Here is a 19,409-nt window from a genome sequence, read left to right on the forward strand (position 1 = left end):
GGCCTCCATCACAGCCCTGACAAGAGGTCTTCCAGAGCAGTGGGCAGCCCTCGTCCCGCTGCCTGACCGCAGGTGCCCAGCAGCCTCTGGGAACATGGAAACCCCCGTCATTCTACACTTGCTTGCTTACTGTCTTCCCACGTCCACATTCTACGTCCTCACCACCTTTTTGCCCTTCCTTATGCCATGTGTGTGCGTTCCTTTTCCGTGAAGCCTCCGGACCTTGCTGGTGGCCCCAAATAGTTTTGAGAGGTTTAAAAGTTCACTGATATTACACAGTGTGGAAATAGGCGCTCGGTCGACGTTTGAAGGAAGGTGGAACAAGGCCGAGCCCGGGCCCCGGAGTCTGGGTCGGTCGGACCCGGCTCTCGGGCTACAGGACTGGGCGCCCTGAGCAGGACCGTGGGCGAAACCCTGACCCCAGTCTCCCGCCACCAGCAGCAGCCCTCGGGCGTCCGAGCTCAGCTAACGTCTAAGCCTGTGTCCCAGTTCCCCCAGAGGTCACGGCGTGTTTGGGAATGACTGGGGTGCCTACGCGGAGCGAGTCGCCCCGGCGGCGACCGCACAAGGCTGGGACCCGCGGCTCGGTGGCCACACGAGTCCGCACCCGGTGCCGACCGACCGCCACCCGGAAGGCTGACAAGCCGGCGCGCGCGCGCCACCACGTCGCTCCCAGACACGCCACATCCGGTCGGGACCCGCCCCGGCCGCCAGAGGTGAGGAGGCCGCCGCGGGGTGGGCGGGGCGGGGCCTCGTCGGCTCGGGGCGGGGCCCCGGCGGGCCGAGCTCGCAGGCGTCCACCCGCCCTGCCGGCCGCGGAGGCAGGTGAGAGCCTCGGTCTGGGAAGGGCGGTTGGAAGGCGGCTTCTGGCCCCGGCCGGGGAAGGGCCACCACCGCGCGTTCGTGAGGCCTGGCGCGGCCGTGGGGACCGGGAGTGGCGTGAGAGACCCCGGGACTGCCCGGGCGGGTCGCCGGCCTGCAGGCTGCGGGGCTGCAGCGCGAACCCGGCGGCGGCGCGCTCCTTCTCCCCCCCCTCCCCGATTCCTGCCCGAGCTCTGATTGTGCCCCATCCGCCAACTTCTGGACTCCCAGGTAGGGAGGAGACCCGGGTCAGCACTGCCAACTGCCCTGACACCGAACGCTTGGCCCGTGTGGAAAAAGCCACCGGCCCGGGGTTCCCTCGCCTGCCTAGGGGCGCATCTGCCCAAACTCTAATGGTACCTCAAGCAGAAATAGTGGGGATCCGGGCCAGACCCCTCACGCAGTGACTCAAAGCCGCCAGCGGTACTGGAAGGACGGGGTGGATAGCCCTTCGCCTCCTCTGCCTCTGAGCTGGCTCACAGCACCCGGCGCCTTCAGTGCCGGGCGCCTTCATCCTTTCCCTGTGACTCCCTCTGGTTTTCCTGCCTCCCTCTTCAGTGGTGGGACTCAAGGCTGGATCAGGGCCTCCAGGGTAAGTGACGCAAACCCCAAGCCAGGAGAGGCCATGGCATCCCAGGGTGGCACAGCGGAACTTCACCACCTACTTCCCCTGCTCCCCCGGCGTCGGTGAGGGGGGGGAGGGGGCAGGACCCAACCCTGATGGGATCTAGAGAAGCAGGGGCCTCTTCCGAGACTGGGACAGCGTAGGATGTGACTCAGTCAACAGTAATGATGAAAAATCACTGTGCCCTCATCCTGGTTGCTCCAGTTCCTGCAGGTGATGTGGCAATCGGCTGCTGGCTGCCCAAACTGAGAAGTGGAAGGAGACAAACGTACTCCTTTCCCCCTGAGGCGCCCTGCCCTCCTAGAAACACTCCTCCTGTCACTGGTAGTTCAGGCTCTGCTAGGGCCATGTGTGGGCAGGGGAGGAGTCCCTGGACTTTGGCACAGTGGCTCTAGGAGCTCAAATTCTGGGACCGCCAGGGGAGTGGGAGCTCTGACAGAAGGAGGAGAACCCCCGGTGGACACGTGGCCCAATCTGATCCCTTCCTGCTGCCCCTTCCAGCAGCTCCCCTGGGGAGAGGGGACCTGTGCCCTCCCAGAACCCCCATCGCACCCCTGTCAGCAGGAAGGGTAGGCCAGGTGGCCATGCACAGCAATGCCGTTCATGCGCCAATGGTGAACATCAGCCCCTGGGGCCTTTGGCCTGGTGGCCACCCACTGCCCCACCCTTTGCCGGCTGCTCTCTGCCTGGCAGATGACACTCAAATGCCCTAACCTGCTCTCAGCGGGCCGGCTTCCTTGGCATCCCTGGGCAGTCCTTCAGAGATTTCGTCCCAGTGGTGGTACTGCTGCAGCTGCGTCTCAGAGCAGGTGGGGCACAGGCTAGGGGTGACAGGACTGAGGATGGCTCTCCCAGATCCTCTGGTATCGGGACATCTCCAGATGGTCACTGTGGTGGGCAAACCCAGGGAAATCAGCGCGTATCAGCGGGCTGAAGGCGAACTCCGACCTGTAGGTGGCCCCTCTGGGTGAGGGATGAGAAGCTTGATGCAGTTGCGACTGGGATGGGGGCAGCCGAATGGCACTCAAGGGCCAGCACTAGGCCTTCTGTTTCCATCCCCAGGCTCGCGGCAAGGGGCGCTGCCACGTCTCCGAACAGTGGGCTTCCAGATCCTGCGCTCCTGGGCTCACAGCTGCTCGCCTTCACCAGCCACCTACCTCTCTGTGTCCCTTCTCTCCTCAGGAAGAGCTCTGCTATCAAGGAAGGCAGCACAGGGCCAGGCCTTGCCCATGGACCCTTCTCAGGACAACCCGACGGCACCCGCAGAGCTGCTCTCCTAAGCCGCAGGGGGCCCGGGCTCCTCACCTTTTGGGAGGAGCCATGGTGTTTAGAAGGTGGCTGGGCCTGGGGGGTGGCAGTGTCTGCACGGGCCCCCGAGGCATGCTCAGGGCCAGCCTGCTGCTTCTCAGCCTGCTCTGGGGGGCGCGGGGCACAGCCAGCGCCAGTCTCAGCGCGGCTGTGGGCCGTACCGTGCCCCTGACAGGGCGCCGCTACCTGAGCATTGGGGATGGCTCCGTGACGGAGTTTGAGTTCCCAGAGGAGAGCGAGGGCATCATTGTGGTCTCAAGCCAGTACCCGGGCCAGGGCAACGGGACGGGGCCCAGCCCCGTGCTGAGGGTCACCTCCCTGGACACAGAGCTGCTGACCATCAGGAACGTGAGTGCCATAGCCTGGGCTGGTGGGGGCGGCTTCGTGGTGAGCATCCACTCGGGCCTGCCTGGGCTAGCGCCACTCCACCTCCAGCTCCTGGACCCCTGTGAGGCCCCGCCCACGCTGGTTGAGGAGCGGAGAGATTTCTGCATCAAGGTCTCACGTGCTGAAGACCCTGCCGCCCTTGGCACTGACTTGGCCCACTTCTCAGAGAACCCAGTACTCTACCTGCTCCTGCCTCTTATCTTTGTCAACAAGTGTTCATTTGGGTGCAAAGTAGAGCTCGAAGTTCTGAAGGGGCTCCTGCAGAGCCCCCAGCCCATGCTGCTGGGCCTCCTGGGCCAGTTTCTGGTTATGCCCTTCTATGCCTTTCTGATGGCTAAGGTCTTCATGCTGCCCAAGGCCCTGGCTCTGGGCCTCATCATCACTTGCTCGTCGCCCGGCGGCGGGGGGAGCTACCTCTTCAGCCTCCTCCTTGGGGGGGATGTCACCCTGGCCATCTCCATGACCTTCATCTCAACAGTGGCTGCCACCGGCTTCCTGCCGCTGTCCTCGGCCATCTACAGCCGCCTGCTCAGCAGCCACGAAACACTCCACGTGCCCATTTCCAAGATCCTGGGGACCCTGCTGTTCATCGCCATCCCCATAGCAGCGGGCGTGCTGATCAGGTCGAAGCTCCCCAGGTTCTCGCAGCTGCTGCTGCAGGTCATCAAGCCCTTCAGCTTCGTGCTGCTCCTGGGCGGCCTCTTCCTGGCCTGCCACATGGGGGTCTTCATCCTGGCGGGCGTCAGGCTGCCCATTGTGCTGGTGGGCCTCACAGTGCCCCCGGTCGGCCTCCTGGTGGGTTACTGCCTGGCCACGTGCCTGAAGCTGCCAGTGGCCCAGCGTCGGACTGTCAGCATTGAGGTCGGGGTGCAGAACAGCCTGCTGGCCTTGGCCATGCTGCAGCTGTCCCTCCGCCGCCTTCAGGCTGACTATGCCTCCCAGGCCCCCTTCCTTGTGGCACTGAGTGGCACCTCAGAGATGCTGGCCTTAGTTACTGGCCACTTCATCTATAGCAGTGTGTGTGCAGTTCCCTGAGGCCCCCCGGGTCAAGCTTTCGCCACCCCTAGCCCCAGCCTCCACCCACGGCCCCCACAGTTCTGTGTACCAAAGGCCTTTAGTTCTCATGCACTCTATGCACTCAGAAAAATCCAGGCTTATTTTTTTTACTCGTTTTTTATTCTCCAGCTTTCAGTGCCAAAGAGGCCATGCTGAGTTCAGTAGGTGGGCACTGCCTAGAAAATATATTTCAATAAAAGAGAGAAGCAAGCTTGGGTCCCTTCCAGTCTTTGCCCTCTGAGGCCGGCGGGCGGCGGCGGGGGGGGGGGAGGGTGTGGCTGGGTAAGTGTGGGCCAGGGGGGAGGGCTGGCTTGGGTGACACGGTGACCTCTGCCCAGACTTTCTCTCTCAGCCCTTCTTACCCATGCATCCCCTCTGAGAGTTGGGTCTCTCTGTTCCAGAAGGAGCGGTGGGAAGATGAGAGCGGAGGACTGGCTCCCCCGCCCGCTCCCAAGCTCAGCTGATTTTCCATAGGCCGACTAGAAAGGAGGCAGCAGGAGGGCCGCGGGGCGAGCTCTGCAGGGCCGGGTCATCAGCGGACTCCTGAGAGGCAGGGAATCGGCCTCAGCGCCGACCTGTTCCGCCCTCGGGCAGTGAGCGGGGGCGAGCGAACCCCTGGCCCGCCTTCTCCCCAGAGTCCCAGCTCCCCGACTCCGCCGACCGGGCCCGACTAGTTCCTCCGCCCCTTCTCATCCCCGCGGGCTTCCCGGCTCAGTCGCCGCGGGGCCCGGGTCCAGGCCGGTCCCCGTGCTCCGGGGTGCGGGGGGGGGTTGCGGGGGCGCTGGGGAACGCGACACGGGGGGCGGGGCCGCGACGCCAGGCGCGCCCCTCGCGCGACTTCCGGCACCGGCAGCTGGTTCTGGCGCGCGCCCGGGGCGGCGGCGCGCGGCGGGGGTCTGTAGGGCTTCGCGCCGGCCGGAGTGGACGCCGCCGCGGCCGCCATGCATCTAACAGTGAAGGCGCTCCAGGGCCGCGAGTGCAACCTGCAGGTAGCGCCGCCGGTCCCCGCCGCCGTGCCGGCTCACGCGGTTGGCCCCTGGGCGCAGGGCCGGGCCGAGGGCGGGGACGAACCGGGCGGGCTGGCCGCTCAGGGGAAGCCAGGAGAGCCGCCCTCCGCGGGGGCTGCGGCCTCACCGCGTGCCTCTCACCCTCGGCCCGGCCAGGTGTCGGAGGACGAGCTGGTGTCCACGCTGAAACATCTGGTCTCCGAGAGGCTGAACGTCCCCGTCCGCCAGCAGCGGCTGCTGTTCAAGGGCAAGGCCCTGGCAGGTAACCGGGGAGAGGAGACGCCCGGGGAGCCCCGCGGGAAGTCAGGGGATGGGGCGTCCGGGCCGATCCCGGGCAGCAGTGGAGTGGAGGGGGCTCTGGCCACTTGACCCCCGGGGAGGCTGCATCCTCAGCCGGATGCCGCGGCGCTCCGCCTGGCCTCCCCGAGGCCTTTCCCACCACCGCGGGCCACAGCTCCATCAATCTCTCTCGGGCAGATGGGAAAAGACTCTCCGATTACAGCATTGGGCCCAATTCCAAGCTCAACCTAGTGGTCAAACCTCTGGAGAAGGTGTTACTGGAAGAAAGCAGCGCGCGGACAGTGGCCGAGGCCCCGCCCCCACCCCCGGCCACCTGGCCTCTAATCTCCAAAGTCCTGGCCCGTCACTTCAGCGCCGCAGATGCCAGCAGAGTCCTGGACCAACTCCAGAGGGTGAGCAGGGTCGCCCGGGACTTCCACGTCCCACCCAGCCGCTCGCAGCCCCTGCCCCTATCCCAGTGTCCCCCCGACCCGCGCCGCTGAATCCTCCTGGCCTTCTCTCCTCAGGATTATGAGAGGTCCCTGAGCCGCCTGACGCTGGATGACATCGAACGCTTGGCTGGCCGCTTCCTGCACCCTGAAGTGACTGAAGCTATGGAGAAGGGGTTCTCCAAGTAGGATTCTCGGAGTGTGGGGAGGAGCCGGGCCAGGCCACAAGCTGCATGTAGCATTAAATGTGTTCTCATGTTGCAATTCGGCTCGTAATACTAGCTGGCGGGTACGCGGGTACCCGTATCCGGCTCTTGACCTGGGTTTGCTCCCACGTTTGGCGCTAGTGCTGAAGTGGGAGAGCCACAATCTGAGTCCAGCCAGCTTCTAGAAGTGCCTCAGGGTGAGAGGGTTGTTTAGGAGGGTTCTGAGGGGTGGGCTTTGGCATTCCGTGTTCAGCCTACTGAGGATGAACCCTCGAGCAATACCTTTCCAGGCCTGAAAGGGGAAGCAGCTGGCCCCTGCTGCCCAGTCCTGTCACCTCGCCTCTGGCAGGTCTGACATTGGCAGGTCAAGTGACAGCCAGCCTTGGGCCCCCTCAAGCTGCTGCCACCAGTGTGCACTCGATGAAGGGAAAGCGTGTTGGGGGGTCTGGGACGTCACCCAGCTCTGGAGTGTTACCTTGGGCAAGTCCCTGTGCCATGTTGGTCCCCAGCCATTGACTCTGCACAGTGAGGGCCACTCCTTAGACCTCAGTCAGTTTCCTTTACCCCCAACTCCCCCGGGGTCGGGAGTCTGCAGCCATCCTCCCCCTTGTGTCCCAGATACAAAGTGAGGCCAAAAGCTGAGTGATGGCCAAGCGTGGCCCAGAGATGGGATGCCCTGGCCCTTAGTGTCACAGCTTTTCTCTGGGCACCCCCTCTGCTTGTCTCCTCCTGGACACGGGCGGTCCTCGACCCTTAGAGATGACAGGTGATGGGCTCGAGGTTACTCAGCCAGGCCCCTACACCCTGCGCTCACCCACAGCCTGAAAGTAGACCCTTCCCCCGCCGCGTGTGTACAGGGACTTTCACTGTGCACACCACTCACTGCCTGACAAGGAACCTTGGGGGCCAGGGAGGGGCAGAAGCCGCTGGCGGGTGGGCCCTAGAGATCATCGAGGCACCTGCTCCTTGGAGGAGGGCGCCTGGGCCGCCCTCCTGCCTGGGCCTCGTGGGGTAAGCGCCGGGTCCCCGGGCTGGGAGGACGGACAGAGGCCTGACGGGCAAAGGCTTTGAAGAACAGATGGAAGGCCCTGGCCCCGCCCCGCAGCAGGGCCCGTGTGACAGACTTGCCTGCACTCTCATTTCGCTTCCGTCAGGAAGGTTTATACTGACACTTCCAGTCGCACTAGAGGTGAATGTGAGACTTTGATCTGAAAGGAACTGTATTAGCTGGGCGGCTTTTGGTTTCCAGTAATTGATTTAACCGTAGAGGAAGTTGGTTTAAGCAATAAAAGAAATGTATTGGTTTACGAAACTGAGAAGTCCAGGGGTATTGGCAGCAGATAAACAGTTTCACCAAATACCCAGTTTCTTCCTACCTCCCCTCTGCACTCTGCAGCGTCTGCTTCATCCCAGGCCTCTGCCTCAGGATCAGAAGATGGTTGCCTGCAGCTTCCACCAAATCCCTCGATCACAGCCAGCAAGGAGCACCTTCCCGACCTGTAGCGTAGCTTCTTTCTCAGATGCCCCCGGCAAATAAACGCTGTCCTTTCGTTGGTCAGAACCGGGTGGTGCCTCCATCATTTTGGCGGGGGGGGGGGGGGCTTGGGCGGGAGAGGGGGATTCTCAGCGAAAGCCAGGTCCTCGGGGAGGGCTGACCGGTGCAGTGCAGGGGAGTGACACACGCAGACGCATGTTGCAGACAGACCCTAGAGGCGGTTGTTGAGTCCCTTGTGCCAGTGCCTCCCGGCTTGGGGGTGACAAAGCCATCTGCTGGGCAGTTGGACGGGGGTGTCAGGAAGTCGGTGGCGGGTAGATCAGGCTGGACAGGGAGACAGGAGTGGCGTCTTCAGGGTGTATGGTAGGCGCCTCGCTGACAGAACCGACTGGGATCTGGACCCGGTCTGATTCCACAGCCCCGTGCAGCCTTCCATGACGTTCGGGAGCGGCCTGTGGACACGATGTCCTAGATGCCGTAAGGACGGATGAGACGGCTTCCCTGGGAGCGTGGCATAAAAAGAGGGGAGAGGACTGGGCCATGAGGGACTTCACCAACTGGAGACGCTGTGGAGGCTGCAGGGAGAGCTCGGTGTCAGAGGCCAAGAACGCCCCTCCAGGAAGACGTGGGGGGGGGGGGAGTTGTCTAGTGGTGCCGAGAAGCACAGGGAGGGCATGGCAGAGCCTCCTCTCGCCTCGGTAGCAAGAAGGTCGTCGGCGGCGCCGTGGGGAAGGGGCCGTGACGGTGACCGCGGACCCCTGCTTCCGGAAGCTTGTCTGCGCAGCAGGGTGTAGCTGTGCAGGGGCAGGGCCGGGGCGGGAACATGGAGAGGGAGGAGATGCTGCCGGCATGAGAGATGGGAGGCCCGGGTGGGAAGGCCCATGCCATCGTGAGAGGAGACGGGCGACCGCACGTGAAGACAGAACGGCCGCAGGCTGCATCCCGCCTTTGCCCTTAGATTCTCGGGGTGGCCCCATGTACACCGCAGGCTCCAAATGCTGAGATCCTTCCACAGGGGCCGGAATGTCTATCGTGGGCACTGTACCCCTTGGGCCAAGTGTCCGCCCCGGAGATGGGTGCTGACCCACCTGTTACCCCCTGGCCTCTGGCCACTGTGTGGCCCCGAGACCCGCTGTCCACTCCTCACAGAGGGGCCTCGAGCCAGTCGCTGATCCCCAGGGCCGTGGGGTGCAGCTCACAGCCCTGTGGTGACCACAGTGCCGCTAGGAGACGGCAGGATGAGTGAAGGGCCCAGCTGAAGTGGCCTCGCAGACAAATGGGCTGTGGCACCTGGGATGAGATGCCTGTGATGCCATTTCCCACGGGCACACAGGAGGAGGGGCAGACTCAGAGGAAAGCAGCGTTTCTTTGGGGGTGGGGCTCATGGAGTTGGAAGCACCCAGGCGACAGATCAGCCGTGCCCACAATTTGCTGGCGCCTTGCAGGCTTTCCCTACAGGCCTGGACGAGACCGGGCCTCACCAGCTCCAGCAGGTGGGACAGGCGCTGTTCAGCCGTGCCAGGCCCTGCCAGCAGCAGACGCGACAGCCGTGGCGGCCTCAGCCCTCCGGGCCTTGAAAAGCCTGCAGGAGAGACAGTCGCCCCTGTCCCCCTCCAAGGCCCAGCCAGAGCAGTCTCCCCTAGTTCCTGGGGACCTGCCCCTGGCCACCTCTGCTGCCGCCCTCTCTGCTTTTCCTTCCGCTTGGTGGCTCACTCCTCTGGCTCCTTTGCTGGTTCTCCCCCCACACCCCCATCTCTTACTGTCGGGGGGCCCCGAGACTCTGTCCCCGGACCCCTTCTCCATGTCACTCCCTGGGGAGCCTGCCCACCTTCATCACCATTTCTGAGTTTTGCACCCGTGTCTGTGGCTCATCCCAGCCCTGTCTCTGAGCTTCAGGCCACAGCTCTGGGCTGCGACTCCCTTGTAAAGTTGCATTTTCCCTCCCCAATGCACAAGTAATCTGGGTGACACCTTGAGACCCAGTGACTGTCTCTCCCCCAGCAAGCTTTATCTCATGGTTTTGCCTTCCAAGGATGACCCCCAACTGGATGAATTGCATTGGCGGCTGCAAAGTGGTGGTTTTCTCACGCTTTCCTTCTTTCTACAACTTTTAGTTGGCATTTCTCTGTAAAGAGCTTTCCCTTTTCACAATTGTCATGGTGGACGCATCGTTTCTTTGTTTTTTAAATAAATAAATTTATTGATTTATTTCTTTTTGGCTGCGTTGGGTCTTCGTTGCTGCGTGCGGGCTTTCTCCAGTTGCGGCGAGTGGTGGCTGCTCTTCACTGCGGTGCGCGGCCTTCTCACCGCGGTGGCTTCTCTTGTTGCGGAGCACGGGCTCTAGGCGCGCGGGCTTCAGTAGTTGCAATGCGCGGCCCCAGTAGCTGTGGCTCACAAGCTTAGTTGCTCCGCGGCCTGTGGGATCTTCCCGGACCAGGGCTCAAACCCGTGTCCCCTGCGTTGGCAGGCAGATTCTTAACCACTGCGCCACCAGGGAAGCCCCTGCATTGTTTTTTTTGGACTATAGCGTGCATAGAGTAATGTGCATAAATCGTCAATGTATGCCGCCTTCCCTGGTGCCTCCTCCAAAAGGTTGAATAGCCTTTTGGATGCTCAGATATTCTAGCTTTGGTTCTTTCTGGTTGGCTCCCATGTCCTTTTGACATACCTCATCCTTTTGCTTTTCAAGCATGTCCTTACTTTCTGGCACCACAAGGTGCTCCAGGCTCATCTTGTATTTTTTCCTGCCCCATACCTAGAATCTTCCACCTCTCCAAGGACCTCTGGTTCCTTTTAGTGGAGAATGGTATTGAGAAACCAAGGTCTGGGTACAGGGTGTGTTCATTGCTACTGGAGTTTCACTGCTTCTAGACTCTTTCACTGGACAAAACTAGGAAATCTATTTTTTAAGAGTTCATACTGCAGTCCCCAATTCCAGTCTGGCAGTACAGTTCTTTTCCCTCATTCCACAGTGATGTTCCTGTCAACATCCATGTACGGATATATTTACTCATGTCCTCTACCAGATACAGTCTACCTTAGACTCTAGCTCCACAATCACCTCAACACTATCATTGCCAACAACATACATACTGGGAATAGAGCGGAGTCTTTCTGTCCTTAGAATATATCCCATGAAGGGAGCACAGTCAGAAGGCTGAATTTGGAAGGTACCTGACTTATTTTCTCTGTGTGGTTCTGTTGTCAACTGGATATGCAGTTAGGCTTATTTGCTTTTGTTTATATTCAATTTTGGCTTTTTTTCACTCTTTCAAATATATATATTTTTTTAATTATTTATTGATTTATTTGGCTGTGCTGGGTCTCAGCTGCAGTGTGCAGGATCTTCGTTCCCTGACCAGGGATCGAACCCCGGCTCCCTGCATTGGGAGCGCAGAGTCTTAACCACTGGACCACCAGAGAAGTCCCTCAAATGTATTTTTGAACATATAAAATATTTGCATGGTTCAAAGTCAAAACTATACAAAAGGATATATTACAAGAAATCTCATACCCATCTCAACCCCCTATAGGTGATAATTTTCACTAGTTTCAGGGTTTTCCATCCTCCTTACATTTTTTTCCCCAATAAGCATGTGTGTCTGTGAGCGTGTGTGCAGTTGTCATTTGCACCCTGCTTTTTACACATTTTCATATAACAATATATCCTGGAAATCATTTCATTTTTCATTAGAGATTTTCATTCTTTTTACTGCTGCTTAGGACTATTGTATGAAGAACCTAGGGGTAAGACGGGAATAAAGACACAGACCTACTAGAGAACGGACTTGAGGATATGGGGAGGGGGAAGGGTAAGCTGTGACAAAGCGAGAGAGTGGCGTGGACATATATACACTACCAAACGTGAAACAGATACCTAGTGGGAAGCAGCCGCATGGCACAGGGAGGTCAGCCCGGTGCTTTGTGACCACCTAGAGGGGTGGATAGGGAGGGTGGGAGGGAGGGAGACACAAGAGGGAAGAGATATGGGAACATATGTATATGTATAACTGATTCACTCTGTTATAAAGCAGAAACTAACACACCATTGTAAAGCAATTATACTCCAATAAAGATGTTAAAAATAAATAAATAAAATTAAGTTAGAAAAAAAGAAACAAACAAAAAAAAGGACTATTGTATGAATGAACCACAATTGATTTCACCAGTTCCCTGCTGATGGATATGTGCGTTGTGTCCAATAGTTTTCTATTACCAGTTATATTACAGTGAGTAATTTTATAAATATGTTGTTTCATATTTGTGAAGTAACTTCCTACATGTGGCATTGCTAGGCCCAAGACACTGAGTTTTGTACTTGCTTAATACACTGTTTCATCCGACAAGCAGCAAAGCACCTACTGCATAAACTGCAGTGAAAGTGTACCAGAGACAGTACATCAACAGAAGTGAACAAAACAAAGTTACAATTTCAGATTATTAGAAAGGCAACAGACTGAAATGGGCAAATGTGATGAAGGGTGCCTGGGGGTAGTATGTTAGATTGGTGATCCCGAAGGCCTCTCAGAGGTGACACTGGAGCGAAGATCTTAACATCTTAACGACAAGAAGGAACCAGCCACGGGAGTCTGGGGACAGAGTCTTCCAAAGAGGAAGAGTAAGTGCAAAGGGGGACGGGGGCAGGCCACCCTTGGTCAGGAGCAGAGAAAAGAAAGACCCTAGAGGCTGCAGAGTGAGGAAGTAGGCAGGTGGGGGCTGAGAGTGGAGGAGCCGGGAGCCAGGTCACACAGGAAGGAGTTTGGTTTTGATTCTAAAGGCAATGGGAAACTGTTTTAGGATTTTAAGCAAGGACATGATATGATGTGATTTATATCAAAAATTAAGAACTGATTCTACTGTGTGGAGAGAAGTGGGGTGATTTAAGATTTATTTTCGGGGAGATCCAACAGGCTTCGGTGATCCAGTTCAGCTTTTTGCCCTTCCTTATGATTACAAAGTAGGAAAATAGAAAACTAACAGGACTATCACCATCGGAAATTTCACGGCAGTTTAAAAACTTATTTTTGATTAAAAATGTCGTATAAGGGCTTCCCTGGTGGCGCAGCGGTTGAGAGTCCACCTGCCGATGCAGGGGACGCGGGTTCGTGCCCCGGTCCGGGAAGATCCCATATGCCGCGGAGCGGTTGGGCCCGTGAGCCATGGCCACTGAGCCTGCGCGTCCGGAGCCTGTGCTCCGCAACGGGAGAGGCCACAACAGTGAGAGGCCCGTGTACCGCAAAAAAAAAAAAAAAAAGTCGTATAAGGTCACTGTCAAAAACTTGCAGGAAAACAGAAAAAGGAAGTTAAAATCGCGTCACACAGTTTGCGAAGGGCCAGGGCTTTGGGAGGGAGCCTCAGTTCCTCTGCGGCCAAGGGAGTCTTGGAGGACGCCCAGCCAGGCCGGTTCCGCGGGAAGCCACCACGCACCCCCTCGACCTCAGCGGGGCCTGTTTGCGCAGGCGCACGGGGCGGAGTCAGCGCGAGGGGCGGAGCTTCAGGAAGGAGCCGTTGTCTCTTAGCCGACATCGGAGAGAGCGGATGGGGAGACCAGCGGCCGGAAGACAGAGTCGGAGGCAGAGCGCGCTGCAGCCATGCAGGCGGCAGAGGCGGACGCAGGCGCAGGCAGGATGGCGGGCGGCGCTGAAGGCCTGGACAGCCAGGGGGGCAGCGGGGGCAGGGGGGACCGGGGCGGCCCTCGCAGCGGGGGTGCTGCTGCCGCTGCAAACGACGGAGCTCTGTGTGCCGCGCCGGCACAGCACTCTCCGGGGCCGGGCGGACACCCCGCGTCCACAGCCAGAAGGCCGGGAAGCCGGCCACACGTATTGTATCCTACCCGAGGGCGGAGTGGGAAATGGGCTGCAGGCTGCGTGCGGTGGGAGGTGGGACAGAGGGACGCACGAGTCAGGGGCAGCCTGGGAGCGAAGGGGAGAAGGGGGAGTCAGGGGCTGCTGCGGGGTGGTCTTGAGCGGGAGAAATAAGAGCAGAAGGAAAGCCGGGGCGCCTGGGGGCGAAGAAATGAGAGCACGGGGCAGCGGGGCGGCTAGGGTGGATTAGGGCCAGGCGTGGTCTGGGGGGCTGGAAGCAGTTCTGAAAGGGGTGAGGCTGGTCAGGGTGCCCTGAGACAGGGCCCAAAGCACCAGATCCGTGTGGATGTTGCCTTAACCGAATCTCCATCAGCGCCCTAAGTGTGCCTTTCCCGTCCACCTTGGAGGCGGAGATCGCCCGTGGGTCCCTGGCCCCAGATGCCGAACTGCACCATGGGGCTGTTGGGAAGGAGCTCACAGTAAGCGGCAGCGTCCTGGCGGTGTAAGTTCTAGAAAGGGCTGCTTGGGAGTGGCAGCAGGTGGCCGGGCCAGTCTCCCCCAAGGGCGCTCTATTGGAGACTCGGAGATACTCCAGGGTTGGATCTAGGGAGGTGACACGGTGCACTGGACCCATCTCCGCCCCAGCAGGCACTCCAATGGAGATGGCAGCGGCTTCGGTGTCATAGAGGGGCAGAGCCAGAGAGGGACTGGAGGGGTTGCTACCATCACCTTGATTTTCTTTTTCCATCACTTTTAGCCACTGGAGAGCTGAAGATTCCCACCTCCTCCAAATTTCCATCGTCAACTTTCTTGACCAGCTTTCTCTGGTGATACGGACCATGCAGCGCTTTGGGCCCCCTGTTGCACGCTAAGCCAGGGCTAGAGAAGGGGATTAAGGTCTAAACTTGTGTCCCTTCCTAGACAGTGCATCCCTCCTAGGGCAGTGATTTCTGTAGTAGTTGCCACTACTGGCCCTTGCGTGCTGAGGGTTCACTTACTTTGTTTGGTGCTTAAATGTTTCTTAACTACTGAAAATAAAACTGAGCTATGGGGCTTCCCTGGTGGTGCAGTGGTTGAGAATCTGCCTGCTAATGCAGGGGACACGGGTTCCAGCCCTGGTCTGGGAAGATCCCACATGCCGCGGAGCAACTGGGCCCGTGAGCCACAACTACTGAGCCTGCACGTCTGGAGCCTGTGCTCCACAACAAGAGAGGCCGCGAGAGAGGCCCGCGCACCACGATGAAGAGCGGCCCCCGCCTGCCACAACTAGAGAAAGCCCTGGCACAGAAACGAAGACCCAACAAAGCAAAAATAAATTAATTAATAAAACTCCTACCCCCAACATCTTTAAAAAAAAAAAAGAAAAACTGAGCTACGATGCTATGTCTGACTTTATTTTCAACTACAGCACCTTTAAATATTCTTGCCTCTGTCCTTAAATTGGAGGGGAGGTTCTGTGATTCAGATATTCAAGTAGTACAATGCAACTGAAGACAGTTGAAGAAATGGAAGAGGATAGGTCCTGTCTGTCATTCAGTATTAACTACTGTCAACATTTTGGAATATTTTCTTAGTTTTATAGTGGTATTTATGTAGTAAATGTGTAACAGTAATAATATTTTGCAAGTTTAGCATTTTTCCTCATATTTTTCATCTAACATGAACCTTTTTCTAAAAATTCTTCAAAAGCATTATTGAATGGATACATAAAAGATACATTATTGAATGTTTGAATCATTTTCAATTTTTGCCATATTATATAGGTAATGATTCAGTGGAATGCTGGTATGTAGAGCTTTGCCTGAGTGATTGTTTTCTTAAGATAGACTACAAGAGGTAAATTGGTTAAATATGTGAAGCTCTCACACTGCAGTGTGTGAAATTGCTCTCCAAATTGTACAGAAAGTGTGCCCTTCCACCAGAACGCTGGTTTCTCACATCCTTGTCACTACTGGGTCTCCTCGGTAAAATTGTTTTTAAAACTGGGTTTGTATGACAAGAGCAAACAGCCGAGAAACACTCGAATAGGAGCTTTGTGGCTTACTGGCCTTGTCTCAGATCAGTGAAGAAAAAGTGCTAGGACAGTCATTCAAGCCTTTAGTTAGAAGGAGTTAGCTTCCTGTAAAAGGTGGTGTATCCCGCAGCCTTTCTAAGCTCACTTATATTCTAGTAGCTCTTTGGTAGATGCCGTTGGATTTTCATCGTTGATCACGTTTTCTCAGAATAAAGGCAGTTTTGCTTCTTCCTTTCCAATCTGCGTGCCTTTCAGTGATGAACTTTTCTCCTGGTTAAGGATTGGATTTGGCTGACTCTGTACCCCTGGTAGTTTCTTCTTCAGTGTCAGACGTTTGGCCTTTTTCCCTGGGTGCTGGGTATCTTTGTACTCCTAGACATATTTTTTGAGCTCTGTTCTGGGATGCTGTTACGTTACTGGGGACAGATCCTTTTGAGTCTTGCTTTGAAGATGTGCTGTGTGGGACCAGAGCAGCTTTCAGTGTAGGGTTCACTTTTTTTTTTTTTTAGTTTTTGGCCGCGCCCCGTGGCATGTGGAATCTCAGTTCCCCGACCAGGGATCGAACCCGCACCTCCTGCATTGGAAGTGTGGAGTTCTAACCACTGGACCGCCAGGCAAGTCCCATAGGATTCATTTTTTTCCCACACTACTGAGGCGCGAGCCTTCTGAGCCCCCTTCAGGATGCCTCCCCAATTATGAGGTTTGCATTCTGGCCGGTGCGGACCGCCAGAATGGGACCACCAGTCCCTGTCCTGCTCGAGCGCTGGGCAGACTCACCTTCCATCCTTTGGGTGGCCCTGTCCCCCGCCTCGCAGAGTTCCCTTCCACACTGATGCTGCTCAGTGGTCCTCGGCGCGCTCCAATGGACCCTCCGCCCTTGGGCACGGTTCTCTCCCTGTGCCGCTGTGTCCTCTCCTGTCCTCCACCCGCCAACTCCGGCTGCGTGCGCTCTGCGATCCACCCCCGAGACCCGGGGAGGCGGCTGGACTCGGTCCGGACAGTCCGTGTAGACAGCAAGCTGGGGAAGCTGCACGGCTCACCTCTTCGGGGTCTCAGCTCCCAGAGATCCCTGACGGTCCTCCCTCACCTGAGGCCCAGTTTCTTCACAGCCTGTGTTTCATATATTTTGGCTGCATTTAGGGGATTCTTTCAAGCCAGTGCGGGGGAGATCCGGTCCTTGTTCCTGCATGTGCGTGAACGGAGTCTGCCGGCACAGAACCCAGAGAGCTCTGGCAGCGTGGGCTGGAGGGAGGGAGATGCTGGTGGTGGGGATGGTGGCGGTGGGCGTGGCGATGACGGTGATGATGGAGCGTCTCCCCCGCCAGCACGCAGCAGCTCTGGTGGCTACAGCAAGGGTCTTTTTCTTTCTTCCCTTTTTAAAAACCATTTTTAAGACTTTAATTATCGATGGGGAGATGAGAATTGAGCACTTTCACGCCACTGTCCCTCTGCCTCCTCCCCAAATGGTTCTATTCTACTCACTCCAGAAACTGTGCCCTCCCACCACAATTCTGGTTTCCCCACATCTATGTCACCATTAGGTTAGTGTCCCGCAAAAATTAAAAACTGAGCGTGTGTGAGAAGAGCAAACAACCCAGAAGCACTAGGCTAGGAATTTTGTAGTTCACTGGCTTTGTTTCAGATCAGTGAAGAAAACTGCTGGCGCACCTGGCTCAGGGTCTGGGCAGGGGGAGTTAGCTCCCTCTAAAATACCCTGCGATCATGGGAGTTTTACTTCTTCCTTTCCAATCTGGTTGCCTTTTATTGATTGCTCTATCTATCCCCTTCTAATGGGCTGGTCTTTACTTACGCTTTTCATGCCAAGTGGTTTTGCTTGGATAGCAGACCTTGTGTGCTTTCCCTTGGGTGCTGGCTACTTTTGTGTCCGTAAACATACTCGAACTTTGTTCTCAGGTGCTGCGGTTATTCGGAGACAATTTGATTCTTTAGAATCTTGCTTCTAAGATTTGCTACATGGCGCTAGAGCAGCTTCTACTGTAGAATTAATTGTTTTCCCGCTACTGAGGCAAGACCCTTCTGAGTGCCCTCCCTCAGACCTCTTGAATTCCGAGGTTTCCATCCTGGCCAGTGGGGACAGGTGCTCATCCAGGGCCTGCTTGAGCCCTGAGCATAGTTCCCTGTAGTCCTTCCTGGCAGCCCTTTCCCAGGCCCGGGGCGGCTTCCTCACACACTTGTGCCGATCAGCACCCCGTGATACTCCAGGGGGACCCTCTGCAGATCCCCACGATCCTCTCTGCCGGCAGCTCCCGAGCTACAGTACCCCAGGCTCTAGGGCCCGACGTCAGTCTGATTCTCCCTCCCTCACCCAGCAAAGCCCAGAATCAGCCTACTGCCTTGGCCTGACAGGTGAACTGGTGAAGCTGCCAGGTTGCTTTAAAACATAAGTCAGATTGCGTCACTCTTCTGTTAAAAAGAATCTCCAAAAGGGACTCTTAGGGACAAAGCCAAAGAACTTACAGTGGCCTGAAAAGCCAGATGTGAGGGACTTCCCTGGTGGCGCAGTGGTTGAGAATCCACCTGCCAATGCAGGGGACACGGGTTCAATCCGTGGTCCGGGAACATCCCACATGCCACGGAGCAGCTAAGCCCATGTGCCACAACTACTGAGCCCGCGCGCCACAACTACTGAAGTCTGCGCGCCTAGAGCCCAAGCTCTGCAAGAGAAGCCACCGCAATGAAAAGCCTGTGCACTGCAACGAAGAGTAGCTTCCGCTCGCCGCAACTAGAGAAAGACTGCGCGCAGCAACGAAGACCCAACAACGAGGATCCAGTGCAGCCAAAAAAAAAAACGCCAGATGTAATCCAGCCCGTTTCCTCTCCAATATTCTCCACTCCCACCCTTTCGTTTGCTCATCGTGGTTCAGCCTCACTGGCTTCCTTAACTGTTCAAAAATGCCAGGCCAGGGGCTTCCCTGGTGGCTCAGTGGTTAAGAATCCGCCTGCCAATGCCGTGGACATGGGTTCGAGCCCTGGTCCGGGAAGATCGCACGTGCCGCGGAGCAACTAAGCCCGTGCGCCACAGCTACTGAGCCTGTGCTCTAGAGCCTGCGAGCCACAACTACTGAAGCCCGCGTGCCTAGAGCCTGTGCTCCGCAACAAGAGAAGCCACCGCAATGAGAAGCCTGCACACCGCAAGGAAGAGTAGCCCCCACTCGCCACAACTAGAGAAAGCCCGTGAGCAGCAACAAAGACCCAACACAGCCAAAAATATAAATAAATGTTTATTAAAAAAAAACAAAAACATGCCAGGCTGGCTCCTGCCTCAAGTAAGTTTATTGGTTTTTTTTTTTTTTTTTTTTTTTTTTTTTTTTTTTGCGGTACGCAGGCCTCTCACTGTTGTGGCCTGTCCCGTTGCGGAGCACAGGCTCCGGATGCGCAGGCTCAGCGGCCATGGCTCACGGGCCCAGCCATTCCGCGGCATGTGGGATCTTCCCAGACCGGGGTGCAAACCCGTGTCCCCTGCATCGGCAGGCGGACTCTCAACCACTGCGCCACCAGGGAAGCCCTCAAGTAAGTTTATTAAAAAAAAACAAAAAACATGCCAGGCTGGCTACTGCCTCAAAGCCTTTGCACTGGTTCTCTTCAGTCTGGAACCCTCTTCCTCTGGGGATCCCTCTGGCTCACCCGGAAATCATTCCTGACCGCTCTATTTAACATCGCATCCTGCTTTCTCCCCACCCGGCTTACTTGAACAGGTGCGTGGCACAAGAGGGTGAGAGGCAGGAGGGAGGTAGGAGCACAGTGATTGCAGTGCACTTGGGACGTAGAGTTGTCAGATATGAAGGCGTTTGGGGGCCATGAAGCCCTGGATGGTTTTGAACAGAGTGGGGACAAGGTCCACCGTGTATGTTAAGAGGGAGGGTCCCAGTGCCTCCCAAGCTGAGAAGAGGCTGAGGG

General features: G+C 57.2%; 3 protein-coding genes across 7 annotated transcripts; all 3 read left to right on the top strand.

Moving 5' to 3' along the window:
- SLC10A3 (solute carrier family 10 member 3) lies at positions 1–4,447 on the top strand. 4 transcript variants are annotated; one of them, XM_067722894.1, is made up of 3 exons: positions 1,829–2,295; positions 2,669–2,820; positions 2,970–4,447. In XM_067722894.1, exons 1-3 carry the CDS (start codon positions 2,180–2,182, stop codon positions 4,214–4,216), a joined length of 1,515 nt encoding a protein of 504 aa, XP_067578995.1. In that variant the 5' UTR covers positions 1,829–2,179; the 3' UTR covers positions 4,217–4,447. The 4 variants fall into 4 exon arrangements, with proteins under 4 accessions (XP_067578992.1, XP_067578996.1, XP_067578997.1 ...); XM_067722891.1 differs by lacking the exon at positions 1,829–2,295 and adding an exon at positions 1–716 and having other exon boundaries at positions 2,669–4,447; XM_067722895.1 differs by lacking the exon at positions 1,829–2,295 and adding an exon at positions 1,113–1,453 and having other exon boundaries at positions 2,669–4,447.
- A 611-nt stretch (positions 4,448–5,058) lies between these two features.
- Positions 5,059–7,739, top strand: UBL4A (ubiquitin like 4A). Of its 2 annotated transcripts, XM_067722920.1 has the most exons (5): positions 5,059–5,226; positions 5,401–5,506; positions 5,722–5,936; positions 6,051–6,157; positions 7,575–7,739. In XM_067722920.1, exons 1-5 carry the CDS (start codon positions 5,179–5,181, stop codon positions 7,684–7,686), a joined length of 588 nt encoding a protein of 195 aa, XP_067579021.1. In that variant the 5' UTR covers positions 5,059–5,178; the 3' UTR covers positions 7,687–7,739. The 2 variants fall into 2 exon arrangements, with proteins under 2 accessions (XP_067579021.1, XP_067579022.1); XM_067722921.1 differs by lacking the exon at positions 7,575–7,739 and having other exon boundaries at positions 5,061–5,226; positions 6,051–6,236.
- A 5,400-nt stretch (positions 7,740–13,139) lies between these two features.
- LAGE3 (L antigen family member 3) lies at positions 13,140–15,730 on the top strand. Its single transcript, XM_067724122.1, has 3 exons — positions 13,140–13,497; positions 13,851–13,979; positions 14,235–15,730. The coding sequence occupies exons 1-3, from the start codon at positions 13,265–13,267 to the stop codon at positions 14,347–14,349; spliced, it is 477 nt and encodes a 158-aa protein (XP_067580223.1). The 5' UTR covers positions 13,140–13,264; the 3' UTR covers positions 14,350–15,730.
- Positions 15,731–19,409: the final 3,679 nt, after the last annotated feature.

This window comes from Pseudorca crassidens, chromosome X (assembly GCF_039906515.1).
Source record: "Pseudorca crassidens isolate mPseCra1 chromosome X, mPseCra1.hap1, whole genome shotgun sequence".
NCBI lineage: Eukaryota > Metazoa > Chordata > Mammalia > Artiodactyla > Delphinidae > Pseudorca > Pseudorca crassidens.

Coding starts and splice junctions, on each gene's coding strand:
- LAGE3 (XM_067724122.1), top strand. CDS start 13,265: ATGCAGGCGGCAGAGGCGGACGCAGGCGCAGGCAGGATGGCGGGCGGC. Junction 13,498..13,850: donor GGAAGCCGGCCACACGTATT/GTATCCTACCCG, acceptor AATCTCCATCAG/CGCCCTAAGTGTGCCTTTCC. Junction 13,980..14,234: donor AGCGGCAGCGTCCTGGCGGT/GTAAGTTCTAGA, acceptor CATCACTTTTAG/CCACTGGAGAGCTGAAGATT.
- UBL4A (XM_067722920.1), top strand. CDS start 5,179: ATGCATCTAACAGTGAAGGCGCTCCAGGGCCGCGAGTGCAACCTGCAG. Junction 5,937..6,050: donor TCCTGGACCAACTCCAGAGG/GTGAGCAGGGTC, acceptor TTCTCTCCTCAG/GATTATGAGAGGTCCCTGAG. Junction 6,158..7,574: donor ATGGAGAAGGGGTTCTCCAA/GTAGGATTCTCG, acceptor TGCACTCTGCAG/CGTCTGCTTCATCCCAGGCC.
- SLC10A3 (XM_067722891.1), top strand. CDS start 519: ATGACTGGGGTGCCTACGCGGAGCGAGTCGCCCCGGCGGCGACCGCAC. Junction 717..2,668: donor ACCCGCCCCGGCCGCCAGAG/GTGAGGAGGCCG, acceptor TTCTCTCCTCAG/GAAGAGCTCTGCTATCAAGG.